We start from the raw sequence: 20,216 nt of genomic DNA on the forward strand, positions 1-20,216 counted from the left end.
GTTATAAACATCCTCGATATCATTGGCTGGTTTTCTGGTCGTGGTTGATTTGGTCACGTGATGCGGCCCGCCAGCTTTACTGCAAGTAATGGTTGCAAATACCTATGGGTAGCACGTCTAAATGGTTTGTGCTGGTTCCTTTAATGGTGTGAACTAATGAAAGACAAAGTTGACGGATGCTCATTGCGCTGACCAGGCTGAGTCGCCATGCTTGTTTGTGTTGCTGTTCATACCACTTCCCAGCCGTCCACAAATAGAATTTGACGCTCTCCCGTCGTGGAGCTAGGAAAAGCGTCGCTCTGGTCTGTATACGTAACCATAGACTTGGTAGGCACAAGCACCTTATTCTTTTCAGTTTGCCGATATCTCCTTGTATTGACACTTGGTAGCGTGGTGTTATAGCATCATAGACATGAAAATGAAAGCAACTATTACCCAGCAGCTTCATCACAGTTGCCAAGGGTGCGTTCTGGTGCGTTCTCTATTCATATCAGAATAATATACTGGTTATCCGCTAAAAGATATTAGGAAAAGAACGTTTTTTCTTTTGATGTATGCGGAAACGCCTTGATGAAACCTCACAACAAGATCAACCAAGAAATGTAACCTACTTTTTTTTGCGCGTGTGGTGATCACTGGAAAATTGCAACCAAGTCTAATTACAACAATCATCTGAGCTAACTCGGGAATAAACAATGGTAATTTTACGTTCATCGACTGAGTCCGGCTGGAATTTTTCATTTATCTTAATTTTTTTAAAGTTTACCCCCTCCGTAAACCGGATTTGCACTTTCTTTTAAATCAGCCAAGGCAGTGCTGTTGTTTTTTTTTAGCTGCTAAAATTTTTTTGTAGAAAGTGTAACATCATGTGTTTACCGCTTGAAATATATAAGAATGATTCTCCAGTTTACCTAAAATTCTAATAGAATAAGCTGGTCATATCTGTTTACAACAATATCTATTGTTTATAGCCAAAGAAATATGTCCGACAAAGAAGAATATACAACTGAAATTTGCCATACTTTAACTGCCAATTCTGCCAGCAAATGTTTAATCACCGGTGATGGTAATGAATTCGTCATATTGGGAAATCAAAAATACTACAGACATGAATTAATGCATGCATTGAGTGGGTTAGCACCAGTGCCCACTAAAACTACAAAATATGGACAAGCTGAATGTTTGGGTTTATTCAGTACATCCTTTAACGTCCTAATATTGGGAACGTATTTGGCTTGTGAAATGAGTTTTACGAATTTGGCTGTATGTGGGTACTATTTTATTGGCGGGTTATTGCAATTTTTATCGGGGTGTTGGTGTTTTGTAACTGGTAATACATTTGGATATACTGCATTTTGCAGTTTTGGTGCGTTTTGGTTAACCTTTGGGGCAATTTACACCCCTGGATTTGGTATTTTGGAAGCATATAAAGATCATCCCGAGCAATTGTATCAAGGAGTGGGGTTTCTATTACTTGGGTATGCTATATTGACCACTGGATTATTAAGTTTCACATTCAAGACTACATACACATTTATTTTCTTTATTTTCACCTTAGATTTAACGGTGACTGTACTTTCAATTGCATATTTCACTAATAGTGCTCCATTGTTCCGTGCTGGCGGTATAATTGGTATGATTAATGGGATTTCTGGGTGGTATGAAACTTTTCTTCTTATGTCCAATCCTCAAAATACATATTGGGTACCAAGGCAATTACCTGTTCCTGTGAAAAAGCTGCAATAAGTAAATGAGCCTAGTAACAAACGTGTTTCATTGAATAGCCAAATAAAACTTTCTTTATAGATAACTTAATATATTATACACCAAAACAATAGAAAATGCAATAGCTTGTTATAATTTGTCTAATCTCTCTGCTTTAGATGGGACAGTTGAAGTTTGATACAACTAGCTGTCCCTTAAGTTCACAAATTGGATGAGTGTAGAAAATTGTGTATACAAAGGTTCAATAGTTTTTAAAAGAATTTTTTATTAGGCATATTTTTTTATATACTGTTAACAAAATAGGCTAAAGCCAAACTAGGAGTATCCTGTGCACTTAAACCAATGACCACGCCAAAAGGAAAAGAGCGGTGCTTCCAATCAGGATCAATCCAGCACCATTTTCAAATTGACTGGTAATAGTTGCTGTCTCATTTCCAGCTGAAGATGACACAGTTGATTCTATGGTATGGTGATGATGATCACTAGTTGTAGCTATGGATTCCATATTGTGACCAGCATGATCATGCGACATAGCAGCCATATCGTGCGTACTAGAAGTAGCGCTGGATACAGCATCTGTAGTGCTAGATGTTGCCATGTTGCCCATATCGTGACCAGCATGTTCTCCAGACATAGCAGCCATATCATGAGCAGCAACTATGGCTGCGAAAATAGACAGAAACAAAAAAACTCTCATTGGGACTGTAGTGAATGTAGTTGCTAAGGAATCACTTTTTCAACTTCTATGGGAATAATTAGAGTTATTTATACTTGGTGTAATAAAAATAAGACCATATCCATGATCTTTGTTTTATTGCAAGTTTTAATGCGCTATGTGCTTGATTGGTAGGATTGACTGTAAAAAAAAAGGCGGCTTCCATATTATGCCAAGAATGAGCAATATATTTTTCCGGAGAAAGAACTAGAGCAATTTTTTGTTCCCCAAGCCAGAATAATCTCACTAAAGTGGAAAACAATTAATAACTCAAGTGTAAGCGAATTTTTAAACGAAACCATATTGTTCTCATAGGTTAATTTAGCAAAAAACCCATATCTTGATGTTTGTATAGGGCGGTTACCTTTTTATATCAAGCATTCATCTCTCAAAACATTAAAAGTTGAACTGGATGGAGGAATTCTTCGCTAAAAGAATTGAGAGCTTCACGTCTGCTTTGATTATATATTAGTACACTCTTAGGCTAACTATTAGTTGTGGTTTAATATGTTTATAATTAGCCAATGATAGTAAGACACGCCTTGTTTTTTTTTCCTTTGTGTGTCATATTTGCAGCTAACAATATTTGCAACCAAGAAAAAACGGATCCCGTCAAGATGATTGTTCTTTCCAATCCAATACCCAATTTTGTGTTGCTTCATACGATCAGATGGATATCCATGCTATATAGTTGGTTTCTCTTCTTGAATAATTCTATAATATATACATTGAATACAGCTTGAAACGGTATTCGCCAATTCGATTTAAAGCAGGCTACTTACCAGTTAATACCTTATTGCGAGAAGTTTCAAAACCTTCAACCATCACCTGAAGCTTGTACAAGAAAAATCTACTGTGCAGTAAGTATAATTGGGCAATTTTCAATTCTTATAGTCACTTTGGCGAATTTGATATTTGAGCGTTCTTTTCAAAGCGATATATTGCACACAATATGTGCATGTTTAAATAAGCTGGGAACATAAATATCTGGTGGATTACCTGTAAGTTTATGTGAATTGGCTGGTTATATTAATGGGTGTAAAAAGGTTTAAATCCTCCTTTTTTTGTTTACAGTTGTATTTTATAATTAATCAACATTTTACTCCCTTTTTGGTTTGATGCATGACAAATGATATAAGCTGTAAGTCCAACAACTTGTACATACCAGACCAGCTGACAATCTGCAGCAGTTAATACATAATTCTATAGTTAAAAATTCTATTCAGATGCACACTATCTGTGTTTGGTAATGGAGGGGGTAGACGGCATCATTACCATGACCCACAAGCAACAATAGTAGTTTGTCTTTCTGTGCCCTGGAGTTATCAGCTATGAAATCAGAAATACAATTCTTGAAGTTTGATAGGAGTGTTCACGAACTAAGAGGTTTAAAGGTCACTTTCAATTTGATTTTCATGGAGTTAGATATAATCATTACAGTAGAGATGTTGCAAATCTTCAACAACGCCTAATGATAAATGAACACTTGACTTATAACCAGTGTGGTATTAGAATACCAATGCAAGACTGGTTGTCTAATGCTAAGATTTCATGGAATTATGTTGAAAACAAAGCATATCTTGGTTTAATCCCTATATTAATAGAACGACCTCCAGCTTATAATTTTCAGCTTGTGAATGAAACTTTGCCTGAAGGTACATAGTAAAGAACATGGCTATAACAAGGAGTAATTTGTATTTGCTAGTTGGTAGATATCTTTAACAACATAAATTCTACTTTGAAGAAACCATTCAACTGTGATTTTTCACTTTTTTGTAGCTTTATAAATATTACTATAGATTTAATATTTACACTAAATGTTTTGTACTTCACATCTTACCACTTTTCTTCAGGGTTAGCTTTGTAAGCAACATAGTCATTCCAATTGAACAAGCTAACCTCAGTTTCATTTTGAATTCCTAAATCCCATAAAGATGTAGAATCACCCTTAACTTCGTTATTCACCAACACCCATTCCTCATCATTTTCAAAATTGATAACCAAATGCATAGATTTAGTGCCGTGGGCTTTGGTATAAATTTTGAGAGAATCATATTCGATATTCCTGTATGGTCTTAATGCTCCAGTGGTATTTATCACGTTCTTGATATTTTCCAATAATTGCTTGGGGGTAGTTGATTTCAAATCAATGTCTTTAATAATATAGTTCTTGACATTTCTATATGGGAATGATTTGATGATACGAATTGTGATTAATGAATCGGTTGCTGGCCGCACATTTGACGTTAATGGGTCATCAATTTTTAATTCACTAGACATGGTGGTGATCTGTGCTTTATGGTCATCGGAATTACTTCGAGGATTCAATTTTCTGGACTTTATACAGCGGTTAAAATTGAAGATACGTATGGTAGCGCGGATTCATTTCTACTAGCCATAAGCTACGCTTTGAATTAAAGTTTGCAAGGAGAGGGGAGAGGACAACAAGGCAGCAACTGAGCACTGTCTTGTTTGTTACAAACTTAGGTTTAAGTTTACTCATTAAGAATGTATATTAAGTATCTATATCTTAAAGAATGGATGGTCCATTGCTTCTTTAGCGGTAGGTCTCAATTGATGGTCATAAGTTAACAACTTATCAATTAAATCAAGCACCTCTTCACTAATCAAGTGCCTATTCTCGTTGTTAATAAACGATTTCCAAGGTTTCCTAGGGTAATTGCCCAAAATGTCGTCGTAATCCAGGCTTAATTTTAATCCATACTTTTGTACATATTTCATAAGATTTTCTGTTCCTAAAACTTTTGCAATTTGAACCAATTGATCATTATTCGAGTCTCCTCTAAATAAAGGTTCCTTTTTGAAAATAATTGCTCCAAGCATACACCCGACGGACCACAAATCAAGTGAATAATCATATTGTTGTAAATTAATTAATAATTCTGGTCCCTTGTGGTATCTTGATGCTACTCTAACGTTATAATCCATACCAGAATGGTAAAATTCAGCCAATCCCCAATCAATTAATCTCAACTTTTTGGATAGAGGGTCAATCATAATATTTTGAGGTTTAACATCTCTGTGAATTATCCCCATTGAATGAGAATAGTCTAATGCAATTAATAATTGGGTAAAGTAATATTGAATGTCTTTGATGGTGAACTTAGGATACAACACTCTAAAGTCAACATTGCTAATTCTTTCAAAGATTAATGCAGGAATCTTGGACTGTTCATCTCTCACAATATCAAGAAGACCTATGACATTAGGACCTCCGGTTAAATTTTGTAATATTTTAACTTCACGATAAATCTTTTTCAACTTGACTGGTTTTAATACCTTGATAACACATGGCTCGTCATTCAAAACATTAACACCTTGAAACACTTCAGAATACTTTCCTCTGCCTATTTTACTGATGATTTCATAATTTCTAATATCCCCCCAATGTATTTTGTGGTTTTCATAATCCCAATATTCTTGTGGCTTGTTGGCATTGACATCGGCATAAACTCTGGCCGTAGAATATACACGGGTACTAATCATGATGCAAAAAAAGAAAACTGGAACTTGTTTTTATATCTAGCTATAACAATGAGTATCCAACGAACTATTTGGATTTGAACAAGTAATTATTTGTTTTTGTCGATATTATTCTCTAAGATGACAAGGCGTAAAATAAATGTTGGTCTTATCTGGTGGGAGTGCGGGAGTATGGTCAAACCACAGGACGTTGAGTTTTTAATCACAGGTGAGACTATGAATCCTATATCTAGTTACTTAAGGAAGTGTCGGTTACTCCAAAAGAACTACCCACTTGTCTTGAAAACGCTTGTGTAGTGTTATCGATAAGAGATAACTTTAACCTGCCATTTTTTTCTGTAAGCCCATTTCATGGGAATCCAGCACCAACGAAAAAAAAGAAACTTCAAATTTTTTTTGCTGTCCAAAAATTTGATGCTGCACTTCCACAGTTTTGTTGCGACACTTGGCTTTTTTTTGCGACACAAACAACAGCTGTTTTTCATGACACGTCAAAACAACCTGATTCACCACTAGAATATGGTCTCTATCAAAGGTTTATAGCGTATTTGAATGAATCAAGTTACTACTATCCGATTTCAAAGCCAATCTGGCCACACTATCGACGATATTCAGCTATGGACTGACGATGTTACCGTGGCAAAAGAGTTACCAAAGTTGATTCCTACTGCACAATTATTTCAATCACCACACTATATTAAAGTTACTCGCATACCGTTGTATTTGTTATTTGGAAAGTCGTTGGCTGTCTTTTCAAATGATCTAAATACTAACACCTATTTTAAGCAGCATTTACTAAGGTTTTCGCTACTTGACAACAATGATACATTGGGTTTGTTGGTTCATGCAGCCCACGACATTTACCTTGCTTTCTACTTTGAACGACAATCGGAACAAATTAAAGCATTGATACTAAATCTCGGGAATATATCTAAACTTGATAGCTTGATTAGTGAGACTACAACTTCAAATGTAATAACAAAAGCAAAACGTACACTGTCTTCCATCATCTTTGACAAAGTACTAGAAAAGAAGAAATTGAAACCAAACCCTTTCTTGGTAAGTACTAGTCAGTCTCTGCATGTAAGTTCAAGTTCACTGACCCTTACTACCCAAGAACAAATCAATACTGCCATTAACAAAATTATTCTTTCTGGATTAAGAATGCGAGGACTCTCAGCTAATATGGTTGAATCCTTTAATGACAAGTTGACTATCAAGGAAATACATCAAATGACCTACAAGGCGGCGTTGTTTGCCCTTCGAAAATACAACTACAATTTTAACAAACTGAGTGCACAGAAAAAGACTCCCATAAGGTTGAACGACATCCAAGTTATTGTGGAAAACCTTTTAGAATTATTTGTAGATGTGGAAGTCCCGGTTATATAGCATTGTTATTTGAATGTGTATTTATATTTATTTACAAGTAAAACTATTTAAAGGTCAGCAAGACGAACTCTCTTTTGGGTGGATTCTATTCTGGATGTAGAAGCAGCATCTAAGAGATCTTTGAATGTGGTCTTGGACTTTTTAACAACTCTAGCATGAGTGGGGCGACCCATGTGATCTAATAACAATGATCTGTCATTTAATAAATAACCTCTTTTATCTGGATTGGAATAATATTTAATGTCTCTTTTGTGAGTTGGTCTAGCAGGTATTGGAACATATCCTTTTCTCAATAAAAAGTAATCTGGGTCAACATGAGCCTTCAATGATAACTTGGTGAAGTATCTAGAAGTAAAGGTTTGGTTTAATCCTTCAATGATCTTGATAGCAGAATCAGATGCTTTAGAAGCCTCGACACTTAAAGGAACATTGTAATCATTCTTACCGTTGGCTAAAATCTTGACACCATCCTTTAAGTTACCGGTAATTAATCCACTATCTCTCATGACCTTAATAGTCAAAGTTTCACCTTCCTTCAATGGAATTCTTCCATTATCCCAGAAAGTTTGAATTCTTTCCAAATTCAATTCATGATATATTTTTCTATGTGCTCTGTTGAACCCAGTCATTGGGAATCTCTTGAAATATGGAGTTTGACCACCTTCCATCCATACAGGAACACTACCTCTGGCCTTCTGACCCTTGTGACCTCTACCGGAAGTCTTACCTCTTCCAGACGAGGCACCACGACCCACACGTCTGACATAAGCAGTGGATCCTTCGGCTGGTTGTAAGAATCCCAAATTTGCTATTCCACGAACAAAATTGGTAAATTTAGCTCCATTGAAGAAAGCTGCTTTCAGCATCGAGCTTTGTCCTATGCTGAACATTCTGTATTTGGTTTGCTATGTTTGTAATGGTGTTACAGAGAGTCCAATCTATATTGAAAAAAATTTCTTCGATTTTTTCAGAACTTTGGTCGTGTGAATGGGCGATTTTTTTTTCAGTAGAGAATTTAGCAGCCAAACTGGAGTTCTTTCAAACTTGAAGAGATACCCATATATATATCTCATTGGATTTGAAATGGATTATGGGATTTGTCCCATATATAAAAATTACTTGGGTGATGTGTTTTGTAAAGATTTACTTTTAAGCTACATTTTCAAATTTCATTGAAAATAGGGAAATTTTTACTAATATTTGGTTAAAAATTCACATAAATGGGAACAACCTGGTCTCTCAACCAAAAGTCAAAAAAAGATTTTAAAAAAGCCAAAAGCTAATTTAGATATATTGTAGTTAGTATACTGTTAATATAGACCATTTTTATAAATATAGAAACCAGAACCAGATCCTTTAATCTTATATCACGTGAACAAATCCGAGAGCCCAATCACGTGCATTTAAAATTTAGTAAGTATATGATAGAACCGAAAATACGAAATGCACGTGATTAAATATTATCCGCACTCAATTTGAAAAACTTTTGAAGCAAGAAAAGCCTTTATGGCCAAGTTGGTAAGGCACCTCACTAGTAATGAGGAGATCGTCAGTTCGAATCTGGCTGAAGGCATTCAATTTCATTCCACTTATTTTTTTTTCAATTGATAGATTGATTAGTCTAATTTTTTTTTAAAAATTAATTTGAGAGAAGAAGAGTGTTAAACTTATATCTTTTTATCAAATAAAATGAGCGATAATAACGACAAGGAGCTTGAAGAAGTATGGAAGTTGTTCCAAGACTCTCCAGAAGAAATACAACAAAGACGTAAGACATTAACCAAGGCCATTCACGATGACAAGACCCTTGATTATCCCAGCACCGTTAAAGTCACCACGGCATTAGATGAGGTATTGGAATGTTTCGCGCTTGGTGGTCAATTAAGACATTATTACAGATATGGAACTTATGATGTGTGTGAACGACAGCGTGAAAAGTTTTGGTTTGCTGTGAAGCATGGTGGCTTCACTGATAATAATAAACCAGACGATCAGTTGACTGAAAAGGAGTTGAACACTAGACTTAAAATCCAAGAGTTTTTCAGAAAGAGGGTCCTTGAAGACAAGGCCGCCGGTAGTTCCGAGGATATTTGGGATCAACGTAAGGAATTATTAAGCAATCCGTTTAGAAAGTAATCATTTGTACATAGAGTAATATACGAAAGTTATCTACAACCAAAAAGTTAAAGTAAAGGATATAAGTCTAATTCATATTTATATGGCTCTACATAACAACACAGCCTTTCTTGTCAGGTTCATTATCATTGGCTCCCTTTGGTTTTGCATTAAGGGCACATCTGGCTGCTTCAGAAAATGCTTCATTAACACCTCGATTCTTTTTCGCCGAACATTCCAAATATCTTAATGCTCCAATTCTTTTTGCAACAGCCAACCCTTCGTCATAAGAAATTGATCTTTTTTGTTGTTGATATATGTTTGAATTGTTTCCATATGGGTTGGATGAATGGGTATTATAAGCAGTACTGGCACGGAAATCCTCCGAGTCTTCGTTATTCCTTAAATCACACTTCAAGGCAACCAAGACTAACTTGACACCTTCACAATGATCAGCGATTTCTCCTACCCACTTGGATTGTACGTTTTCAAGAGAATCAGGTGAATCCACAGAAAAACACAACATTATACAATGGGTGTCTGAGTAAGAAAGAGATCGTAATCTGTCAAATTCTTCTTGTCCAGCAGTATCCCATAATGATAATTGCACCGACTGTCCATCGATAAAGATATCATGCACATAATTTTCAAAAACTGTAGGTTCGTAAACTTGTGGAAAGTAACCTCTAGTGAAGACATTCAAAAGTGATGTCTTACCACAGGCACCATCTCCTAGAATGACAATTTTACGTTGAACTAGAAATGAGTTAGTACAATTGTTACCAATGATAAGATTCTCATGAAAATAATTACTTACTTGTCTTTTGTGAACCACCGCAAAGTCCCATATTGATTGTTTTTATAATTTAGGTAATCGCAACGAAAAAAGGGCGTAGTATGTGTATATGTGGTAGATTTTATAATTAGATCGTTTGGATTTCGGCAGTTATTCCGTTATAAAGTCAAAGTCACAAATATAAAACTGATAGCAATAGTCGTCTAGAGGATCTATAGTTTTCTATTGTCTTTTTTGGGGTATAGTTCAGTCGGTTGTAAATTTGAATAATTTACCCAAGGCTTGGTGGTGTTTTGGATCTATCACAAATGTATTAGTCTAAAGTGGAAAGAACAAAAAAACGAATCAAGTATATCTTCCAAGATGCGATGGTTGTATAAGTTGGAAGGATTGGATAAATCGTTGCAAGGAAATAAAAAGTACCTGATAAGACGATTGTCAGTGACGAAGTTGATTTCTGTTGTTTACAGATTTCTTTTTTTTTTTCTTGTTCGTTTCGGTCTGTGCTGAGACAATCGTTTTTTTTTCCTACTCTCGTAGTGTGGACTTTTAGCCAGATCGCGGAAATTTGGGCGAGGTCGCGGTGGAGAGGGACAAAAAAAAAAGCTGTTGCCCAACTAAGGAAATACGGCGGTAGACGAACAATAGAAATTTCTTGTTTGTTGTTTTTTCAACCTTGATTTAGTGGCGCTTTTATCAGCAATCTGTATGATTAGCGAGGTGGCTATGCTGCTTATGAGGTAAGTACGTACGTATTGAAGTATACTGATTTCCACACAATTGACACTATGACGACTGTACTAGTTCATACTGATTACTTAATCGTGTTTGCAACACACTACAGACAATATATACCAAAAAAAAACAATTCTCTATGTTCAAACACTATGGAACAATCTAACTATAAAAAATAATCTATTCTTTGTCAATCAAATCCTCAAGGTACATAGAAGGAAGTGCTCTTCTGTTAGCTCTTCCAGTTTGTTGAGTCAAAGCAGCAGCAGTTTGGCTAGAAGCATTTGCTTCAGAATCCTGTTGACTAACAGAGTAGTCACTGTTGTTATTGTTTATGTATAAGCTAGGAATTTGTGAGTGTCTAGTGTTGGTCAAATTGGTATTGGAAGCTCCGAATGGTAAATGAGTTAATGAAGGATTGAACGACGATCTTACCCTCTTATGTTGCATAACTTCGGCTGTTGGAGAAATAAACATCTTAGTCAAATCATGTTTGGAAGTTGCTTGATGTTGGGCTTCAGAAATAGTAGAAGCGTCACCAGCTTGTGATCCATTAATGTTGATAAACGAAGACATGGCTCTATTAGTATTGGACAACAATGGTAATTTGGATACCGAGTTCAGGTATTCAGTGTTGAAGTTGTTAAGGGTAGATGTAGGAGTAACACCGTAAGCTTGGTTATTATTGCTTTCGTATTTTTCGTACATTTGTCTATCAGAAGCCCTGGTTCTCTTGGCTAATCTAGATGCGGTAATAGAAACAATCAAATGGTACAACATAAAACCCAACAAGATAGCACCAACAATAGCCCCCACTGCAATAAACACGGTACCTGTAGGATTGTTCTGTCTTATTATGAAAGGATTATTACTGCTTAATGGAATAGAGATTGCTGGGGTTGTGAAACTGTTTTGATTTACCAAGGATGGCATATCCTGCACTTTAGGCATATCATCTCGTTGTACGAGCCCAGTGGCAACGGCCTCCCAAACGGTTACAGTAGGTTCAGACATGGTTTCTAGTGATATAATCAAACTTTTTTATGCAAATGTACACTTAAAATGAGCGATGAAACAAACTTTTTCAAAATGGTCAATTGTTGATCTCCTTAGGCGGTTGTGCGTGGTGTCAATAATCCGAATAGCGGTCAGGGTATATCCAAATAGATGTGATCTTTTTAAGCTTTCTGGCACTTTAGTTGATGGATGTAGTGGAAAAAGCGACTTGTTTCGAATAGAGTGGAATGTATATCAGTGGTATTCTGTTGATACTACCAATGTAATGTGGTAACTAATTTTTTGCTTTAGGAAGGATTTTTTTTTTCTCGGTGTTTCATATTTTTTAATTTTTTTTTCCTTTACTAGGCAGCAACCTAAATTTAGAAACTTAAGGCGCGTCGCATTGCAGCGAGGCATAATTGCACATCTAACGTCCGTTATGACCGGTTTCAAAAGTTTATTCTTAACTACTAAATGCTATTTAATCGGAAAACCAAAACCCTTGTCTTTGTTTAAAGTACTCTTTTCTAAACCAGTTCCAAATGTCAACACTAGCACAATCTTCTACTAATCGTGGCTTGAATTCCGAGGGAAACTGTTCATTGTATTGTTCCATATCTCCATCCTTACAGAATATCTTTTTAGTATTGTATGGGTCGTAGTTATTTTCATCTTCCCAAGGTTTAGGGATCGGACTATCGGAAAAATGTATCATCTTAAGACTTCTGAATATTTCCATGGGTTCCCATCCTTTATTAGACTTCTTTTTAATAAATGGAAGATATTGAGGCTCTACAACAAATCGTTCATGCCATTCTTCTCTGAATTCACCGGTTAAAACTCCATAAACACGATGTGGTAAAATCGCAAACTTATAATCGTGCTTGTTTTTTCTCAATTCGTTATCAATAAACTTATTGAGGATTTCCATGTCGTAATCACTGCCTTTCTTGACATTGGCTCTATTAGTGAAACTCCAATACCAAGGATTATGCACGTATTTCATTAACCTTTTAAATGTTGCCTTCGATGGTGTGATCACCATAACATGATTAGCAAAGAAATTGTCAAAATTGTCAAACTTATGTTGTTCATACAACAACTGAGGTAACAATTCAAATTCTCGACTAGGATCACCGCATCTCTTTATATCGTTGACGAGTTTCTTCATTCGAAGATTATGTCTTCTCTTATCAGGGATTTCTATTTTCTTCTTAGCTTTCAATTGTCCTTTTCCTTCAACCACATTGTTTAACCAATATGCCTGGGGCAAGGCAAACGATATTTCCCGGGGCAATTTAAATAACTCATCGATATTGGAATATGTGTTATTAAGTGTGTTAAAGTCGATATCACCAGACTTAGGAACATTAACAAACATGGAATCAGAATCAAAATAGACAATTCTCTCATATTCTTCAAGATTGAAAATATGAAATTTTGTAAACGAAGCTGCCCAGCTTGAAGTGTCACTATAACTTGCCACTAGCAATCGCGCTGACTTGACTTTAATCTTGTAATAATTTGCAATTTGGTACAAATCACTCCATTTATCTGAAGCCACAAATTGAAGGATTTGGTCGTATATAATCACCAAGTTAGGGATCTTGGTTCCTGATTTTCTTAAGTGAATGAAATTAAGAATTGCCAAGTTTAAATAATCATAATTTGTAGCATATTGTACATATGCAAACTTCTCAACATTGAAATCAGCATTATCAAATTCTCTGGTTGCATCGTAATGTTCAATGACTTCTTGTGGGAGCACACGAAGGTGGTTATTCAAACCACGTTCTCGAGTATGATCGGTAGTTTCTAGTATGACATGAGAAATAAGAAAATATATCCCTATGAAAAATGCAACTTTATATTCCCAATTGCGTTTAAACAGCTTCCACCATGGTGATACTGGTCTCTGTGTAGGTTTGTCTTTGAACGTATCCATCGTGATTGATGGGTTCTTGATTTTTAGTTCAATGCCCACAAACTCCGATTTTAGATTTTTTTTTCGATGTCTGGTCGCAAATGATCAAGTGCGGAACAATTTGCCGCAGTAAGATATTAGCGCTGGTGCTTTCTTTAGCATTGAACTACATCTAAGGGGAGTAGGGATGCCCCCCCCCTTAAAAACCTGGCAAACTTTAATCTACGTAATATTGCCCAGGTTACTGATTCCTTGGCAAACTAGTACTTGTATCGACATCAACAAAACTTGGCTCGGCTATTAGCAACAGAAAAATTAATCCGCACATCGAACAGTGAAATGAAATAACGGCAAAACTATAATCAAACCTACCCTCCTAAAAGATTTAACAACCTTTGCTTACTAGATATAAGGTAGTTTTAATATCCAAAAAAGAATGCGCAAACCCGGAATCGAACCGGGGGCCCAACGATGGCAACGTTGGATTTTACCACTAAACCATTTGCGCTTAGGGAAATGCTCCGAGACGGGGAATTGAACCCCGGTCTACCATGCGACAAACGGTAATTCTAGCCACTAAACTATCTCGGACGCTTTTTTTCAAGGAAAATTATGTGTTTAAAGAGGCCTAGCACTAGATCACTCACAACTGATATTTGTGAATGATTCAATATTGTTGCAATACAGTGGTTAGTCAATAAGGAAAATATATTTATATAGTACTTATCTATGATTCCATTTTGAAAGTAAGTTGATTTATTTGTTTTGGGTTCATAAGAAGGAATTTATTCTTTTTGAGATTCTCCATAATTTTGCAACAAAATTACCCTAGTCTCTGGGAGAAGTTTGATCAAACTGGAACATCTTGAAATTCGTAAACAAAACATTACAAACAGGTGTCACCATTTATTTATCAGATAAGTCTATTGTTTTGAATTTGAGCTGACCTAAGTTGCTAATTCATAACTGTCTTCTCACCAGCTGTATATATACATATATACGGCTAATTTATCCAGGTGAATTAATTAATGGCATTCAATTGTTGCTACCCATATTGAAATTTAGCCCAATGTTAGTTATTTTATAATTCTAGCCACTGTATAATATCTTACTCATGACGTTTAAGGTTTCAAATGAACGTGGTTAATGTGTTGATCAATAATTGCAACCACAAAATCACGTGACCTCTTTTTCTTTAAATGTTGTCAGTCAATGGTTTTTTCCAACAGCCAAAGAAATGAACATTCGATAGGAAGTGGTTGCTAGTGAATCAAATCTAAACCACCAACCCTTAATACTAAAACGGGTACTGATGAGTGGCGAATTGTCTACATACTTCACTGATGAAACAATCAATGAATTCCAAGAAGGTGGCATAGAACCTTTGATGGAAGTATTGGAATCGTATGAAGAATCCAACCAAGATAGTGAAGATGCAGTTGCATTGTTATTTACCGAATTGATTCTTTCATTTGAAGACAATAAATTGGAATTAGAGCATATTGTCCAGTTTTTACTGCAATCAATCACTAATGATGAGCTCGCAAGAATATTCTGTCAAGTTTTGAATGCATTTCCTGCTACTGAAAACCTCCAAAAACTATTGGTCTTGATTAGTAGAAAAGAGAACGTGATTAAACCAGAAACACTTGCTTTACATATAGGCTCAGATTTCCTCAAGGAACTGGAAATAGTTCCAAAAGCCGTTTACACCAAGGCATTGAATAGTAGAATCAGGGATGAGTTTTACACCCAAAAGAAGTTCAATTTGTTACACGAAGAAACTGAAGGATATGCCAAATTTTTTGTGGAAATATATACAATATTTAGGAATGATGGCACTGAGTTCAAAATAGATTATGCTCTTCAAATTATAGAAAAATTAATTGGTCATTACAGTTTGGATCCAAATAGATGCCTTGACTTATTACTCCATATATTTGATTCGGTATTTGTTCCCAAGGTATCAGAGGCATTACAGTTGATAAGAAAATCACGATGGTGGCCTTCAGTAGAAAGCGACAACACATCAATTCTGACCTTATCCAAGGGAGGAAATGAGAATGGAGCCAAAGTTTTAGGTTTAAGATTAATGAAACTACCAGCTGGACACGAATTACCCGAAGGGTTCAAGATTTTGATAACTTGCTTAATAAAAGAAGGGTTCATCAGTTTTGGTAGCATGTATAAATACATGTCTCCTAATGAAGAAGCAATGAATGAGTTAGAAAAGGATTACCAAAAGAGACTCGAGGAAGAAGTGTCAAAAGCAGGAGCAAATGCTCTTGCCCTAGCTGCACCATTAGCTGACGATGAAGATGAAGGTCGAGACCAAAACGGTGGAAAGGGAGACCAAAAATCTACAAAATCTGAAACTAAACCAAAAAAGTCAATTGAAGAGAAGTTAGTTACGAATTATAAATTTCAATTTTTGAAAACATTCTTAAGTAATGGTCTTTATATGCCATCTTTATTCCTCCTCACAAAATATCCCTTTTTGGCCCAAATTGATCCAGAAATACCAGTTTTATTGAATAGATTGTTTGATGCTTTGATTCAACCTTTGTATGAGCAAGTTCGTGTCTTTTCCTCCGAAGATTTACAAGGTTTACAAGAACCCAAACAGATTGCTTTTGTTAGACCACATAATGGCGTTTATTATGAAGCAGCTACCACCACAAATTTACTTACATTCAAACCAACTTTAAAAAGTTATTATCACAAGAAATTTCACTATTTCTATGAAGCATGGAATACAAAACTTCCAATAATTAATGATATTGAATCGTTTATTACCGTTTCTAAGGAATTTCTTAAGTTTAACGGAGTGAATCTTGCACAAAACACCCAGGCATTTATAAAAGTTTGTGAGATTGTGCTCTGGGATTTAAAGAACAACATTTCTGATGAAGCACGAAAAGTGGAATGGTTTCATTATTTCAGAAACTTCATCTTTCCGGCCATGTGTGTAATTGAAGAAAACTCAATTGCAATTGATAAAGCCTATGCTATATTGTCGTTGTATCCTATAGAAGATAGGTTCAGTGTATATGGTGAGTTATACCTGGTGTTAGCCAAGAACAACCCATTGATTAAAATGGCGTATAACAAAGCTGAAAAGTCAACTAAAGACGTTTTAAAGAGGTTGTCCAAGGAAAATGTCCGTCCAATGATGAGAAGATTAGCTAAAATCAGTTTTTCCAACCCATTGCCATGCTTATTAACCATTTTACAACAAATTGAAAGTTATGATAATTTGAATACATTAGTTGTGGAAACTGCAAGATATTTCAGTAGTTATGGTTGGGATAACTTGACTGTTGCTATTTTGATGAGATTAACTGCCGCCGGCAGAAACACTACCCACGACGATGGTATGGTTGAACGTCAATGGATCCAATCATTAGCATCATTCATTGGTAAAATCTGTCAGAGATATCCAAGAGCCATTGATATAAAAACTATATTGTCATTCTTATTGAAATCATTTCATTCTGGTGACACAATCGGGTTGTTGGTTTTGAAAGAAATGTTTATATCTATGGGTGGTATTCAGTTGATTACAAATTTAACTTTACACCAAATTGATATGATCAACTGTGGTGAATCATTACAGAAGATTGTCTATCGTACAATCGATGACTTGAGATATGAACGTTTTGCATCAGGAAAACATCTTGTCAGGTGCTTCTTGGAATTAGATGCTATTAATGAGCTTTTAGTATTACTTGTTCACATTACCAATGAAGTGATTTATGAAAGTGATAAGATCCATTTAAAGGTTTTGGCAAGCAGAAGTGACGATTTAACCACGGTAATAAGGTTGTTTAATACTCTTGTGGGATTCTTTGGAGACTCTGAAGAAATAAAAGACAAATTGTTACCTTTAGATGAATTATACACTAAATATGGAGTTCCTATGGAATGGGCTTTTGAACTATGGCGCCCAACCATATCAAAGACATTGTCGAATGATGATGAGACTTTTTCTTCATCATTAGAAACAATCAAGGATCAAATTGCTGATTTAATTCCTAAAAATTCTCTTGAATATTTGTCTCCCGGATTAGTGGTTTGTTTCTGGCAATTATCGTTGAAGGATGTGAACTATTCAAGATCCCTCTATGAAACTGAAACTTCGAAGTTAGAATCTAATATCAGGAGCTTGAGAGAGTCAATTGCTATGAATTCTAGAGATAAAGATGTCGCCAGAGCTACGATTGATAGACAAAGAAAAGAATTATATGAGAATGAACAATACATTAAAGTCCTTCCATCAGAAATGAACGCGCATTATGAGCACGATAAGTTAATCACAGCAAAATTACAAGCTGAATGTGCTAGTTGGTTTTTATCGGATGATCCTGGAAAGACGGCAATTCAAATTGAACAATTCCTTCAATGTTGTGTATTACCGAGATGTATTCACTCATCCTTTGACGCCGTCTTTGTAGCAAGATTCATATTCAAGTTACATGAATTGAAAACGGAAAATTATTCTTTGATTGCATTATTGGATCAACTTACCAAAAATAAGATATTGTTTGGTACTTTGTTCACATTGACACCAACAGAGGCTGAAAACTTGGGGTTGTTCTTTGCTGACGTTTTAAGAACTTTGCAAGGATGGACTAAAGAAAATAGATTTCAAGAAAATGAAGATCTTTTGGATGCCGCTGGTGACGTTATTTCATTTGACGATTTCAGAGTACTTCTTTATGGATATCATACTACCATTTTAGAAGAAATTGAGGCATCTTTGGGTGTTACTGAATATATGTCACGTAGAAATGCCATTACATTCTTGAAGAACTTATTGGGAGTCTATCCAACAGTTGAGGATCATTGTGAAAGAGTTGTACGTATAATTGAAAAGATTTCTTTGACTGAAGAAAGAGAAGATTTGAAGTTATCATCTGGTGCTTTAGTTGGTCATGTTAAATCCCGAGCTAAGACATGGTTAAAGATTTGGGAATTCATTCCAATGTCGGAAGAAGAAAAGGAGAAATTGATTAAGGAAAAACAAGAAGCTCAAAGGAAAGAAATAGAAAAGAAGTTGGAAGAAAAGAGAAGGTTGCTTGAATTGAAGAAAGAAGAGGAGAAATTGGCCAAAGAAGAAGAATTAAAGAAACGGACCTCAGCAATTAATTATGACTCCCAAAAATCATCATCTAGACCTGATACAAGGGGTGCTGCAAGTTCGTCAAGAGGCCGTTATGATAATTATTCTAGGTACGCACCAACACCAAAAGAAATGAGTGTCGAAGCTGCTGAAAAGGAATCCGATGTTGAATCCAAGGTTAATAAGAATGAAAGTGAGGATAGGAAGAGTTCAGGTGACCATAAAGATGCACAACCAGAAATTTCCAAGATTGAAAAAGAAGAAGAGAGCAAAGATTCCCAATCTACCAAGAAGAATCCTCAAGAAGATGATCTTATTATACCCAGGAAAGATAGCGGAAGAGCTAAAAGCAGGGACTTCCAACGTGGATCTGCCCCAACAGGACCATCAAGCCAACAGTCTGATTCGGTGAACCCACCTGAGAAATCCCAAGATGAAACCCGGGCAACTGGTGGAGATTTGAAATCAAGGTTATCCCAAGTTAAACGAGAATTTCAACAAAGGACATCCAAGGAGAGCACGAGTGAACAACAAGACAAGTCTCAACCACAGACCGCATCCACAGTCAAAACTGAAGGATATACTGATCAAGAAGAATCTCAAACCAAGAAGCGGGCACCATTGCCTCCACAACAATCAATTCGTTTGCAATCGAGTGCTCCACAACAGGAATCTCATACACATTCGCGTGTTCCATTGCCTCCTCAAGATACTTTAAAGACTAGATCAGCAGCACCATCTGCACCAGTGAGTCGATTTAGCGATTCAAGGGGTGGAAGAGGTACACCTAGACACCATCATACCTACAACAACCAACGTCAACCGCAATCAAACTATAACAGAGCATCAGGATCTTCTTCAACAGGATCAAATGCCGCAGCTTCTTCTGCAAGTGGACTAACTGCTGCAACAACCCCACTTCCACCACCACCACCACCACCTCCTCCTCCTCCTCCACCCCCTGTTAGTACCAAACGTAATGAAACTTACAATTCTGGTCAATTCAGGAACGGAAGAGAATCGTATGGCAGAAGCGATAGCTATAATAACAGGAACCATGACGGCAAAGACTCCAGACAAGGAGGTAGATACGACAATAAAAGAAAGCAAGATGGTTATGGGGGTAGAGGATACGATAAGAAATCTAGATATTAAATAATTTTTTTTATAAGTATAAATTCTATTAAAG

General features: G+C 35.9%; 11 protein-coding genes across 11 annotated transcripts; 4 read left to right on the forward strand and 7 right to left on the reverse strand. All coding sequences in view use genetic code 12, as the record gives it.

Moving 5' to 3' along the window:
- Positions 1 to 981: 981 nt before the first annotated feature.
- SPAPADRAFT_50219 (acetate uptake transporter family protein) lies at positions 982 to 1,746 on the forward strand (the record flags this gene model as incomplete). The annotated part of the gene is made up of 1 exon (XM_007374780.1): positions 982 to 1,746. One exon carries the CDS (start codon positions 982 to 984, stop codon positions 1,744 to 1,746), a length of 765 nt encoding a protein of 254 aa, XP_007374842.1.
- Positions 1,747 to 1,991: 245 nt separating this feature from the next.
- SPAPADRAFT_66302 (uncharacterized protein) lies at positions 1,992 to 2,368 on the reverse strand (the record flags this gene model as incomplete). Its single annotated transcript, XM_007374781.1, has 1 exon — positions 1,992 to 2,368. One exon carries the CDS (start codon positions 2,366 to 2,368, stop codon positions 2,060 to 2,062), a length of 309 nt encoding a protein of 102 aa, XP_007374843.1.
- Positions 2,369 to 4,121: 1,753 nt separating this feature from the next.
- SPAPADRAFT_60664 (uncharacterized protein) lies at positions 4,122 to 4,738 on the reverse strand (the record flags this gene model as incomplete). Its single annotated transcript, XM_007374782.1, has 1 exon — positions 4,122 to 4,738. The coding sequence occupies one exon, from the start codon at positions 4,718 to 4,720 to the stop codon at positions 4,277 to 4,279; it is 444 nt and encodes a 147-aa protein (XP_007374844.1).
- A 194-nt stretch (positions 4,739 to 4,932) lies between these two features.
- SPAPADRAFT_71186 (uncharacterized protein) lies at positions 4,933 to 8,262 on the forward strand (the record flags this gene model as incomplete). The annotated part of the gene is made up of 2 exons (XM_007374783.1): positions 4,933 to 6,152; positions 6,648 to 8,262. 2 exons carry the CDS (start codon positions 6,065 to 6,067, stop codon positions 7,334 to 7,336), a joined length of 777 nt encoding a protein of 258 aa, XP_007374845.1.
- On the reverse strand, positions 4,937 to 6,269 carry CKA2 (casein kinase 2 catalytic subunit; the record flags this gene model as incomplete). The annotated part of the gene is made up of 1 exon (XM_007374784.1): positions 4,937 to 6,269. The coding sequence occupies one exon, from the start codon at positions 5,945 to 5,947 to the stop codon at positions 4,964 to 4,966; it is 984 nt and encodes a 327-aa protein (XP_007374846.1).
- On the reverse strand, positions 6,443 to 8,247 carry MRPL10 (mitochondrial 54S ribosomal protein uL15m; the record flags this gene model as incomplete). Its single annotated transcript, XM_007374785.1, has 1 exon — positions 6,443 to 8,247. One exon carries the CDS (start codon positions 8,224 to 8,226, stop codon positions 7,384 to 7,386), a length of 843 nt encoding a protein of 280 aa, XP_007374847.1.
- Positions 8,263 to 8,999: 737 nt separating the features above from the next.
- Positions 9,000 to 9,509, forward strand: SPAPADRAFT_60668 (uncharacterized protein; the record flags this gene model as incomplete). The annotated part of the gene is made up of 1 exon (XM_007374786.1): positions 9,000 to 9,509. The coding sequence occupies one exon, from the start codon at positions 9,026 to 9,028 to the stop codon at positions 9,470 to 9,472; it is 447 nt and encodes a 148-aa protein (XP_007374848.1).
- Positions 9,510 to 9,525: 16 nt separating this feature from the next.
- Positions 9,526 to 10,699, reverse strand: RHO3 (Rho family GTPase; the record flags this gene model as incomplete). The annotated part of the gene is made up of 2 exons (XM_007374787.1): positions 9,526 to 10,207; positions 10,269 to 10,699. The coding sequence occupies 2 exons, from the start codon at positions 10,297 to 10,299 to the stop codon at positions 9,561 to 9,563; spliced, it is 678 nt and encodes a 225-aa protein (XP_007374849.1).
- Positions 10,700 to 10,919: 220 nt separating this feature from the next.
- Positions 10,920 to 12,252, reverse strand: SPAPADRAFT_60671 (uncharacterized protein; the record flags this gene model as incomplete). The annotated part of the gene is made up of 1 exon (XM_007374788.1): positions 10,920 to 12,252. The coding sequence occupies one exon, from the start codon at positions 11,994 to 11,996 to the stop codon at positions 11,163 to 11,165; it is 834 nt and encodes a 277-aa protein (XP_007374850.1).
- A 160-nt stretch (positions 12,253 to 12,412) lies between these two features.
- On the reverse strand, positions 12,413 to 13,944 carry SPAPADRAFT_60675 (glucose N-acetyltransferase; the record flags this gene model as incomplete). The annotated part of the gene is made up of 1 exon (XM_007374789.1): positions 12,413 to 13,944. One exon carries the CDS (start codon positions 13,924 to 13,926, stop codon positions 12,463 to 12,465), a length of 1,464 nt encoding a protein of 487 aa, XP_007374851.1.
- Positions 13,945 to 15,217: 1,273 nt separating this feature from the next.
- On the forward strand, positions 15,218 to 20,182 carry SPAPADRAFT_50228 (uncharacterized protein; the record flags this gene model as incomplete). Its single annotated transcript, XM_007374790.1, has 1 exon — positions 15,218 to 20,182. One exon carries the CDS (start codon positions 15,218 to 15,220, stop codon positions 20,180 to 20,182), a length of 4,965 nt encoding a protein of 1,654 aa, XP_007374852.1.
- Positions 20,183 to 20,216: the final 34 nt, after the last annotated feature.

The sequence above is a fragment of the Spathaspora passalidarum genome, assembly GCF_000223485.1.
Source record: "Spathaspora passalidarum NRRL Y-27907 unplaced genomic scaffold SPAPAscaffold_3, whole genome shotgun sequence".
Lineage (NCBI taxonomy): Eukaryota > Fungi > Ascomycota > Pichiomycetes > Serinales > Debaryomycetaceae > Spathaspora > Spathaspora passalidarum.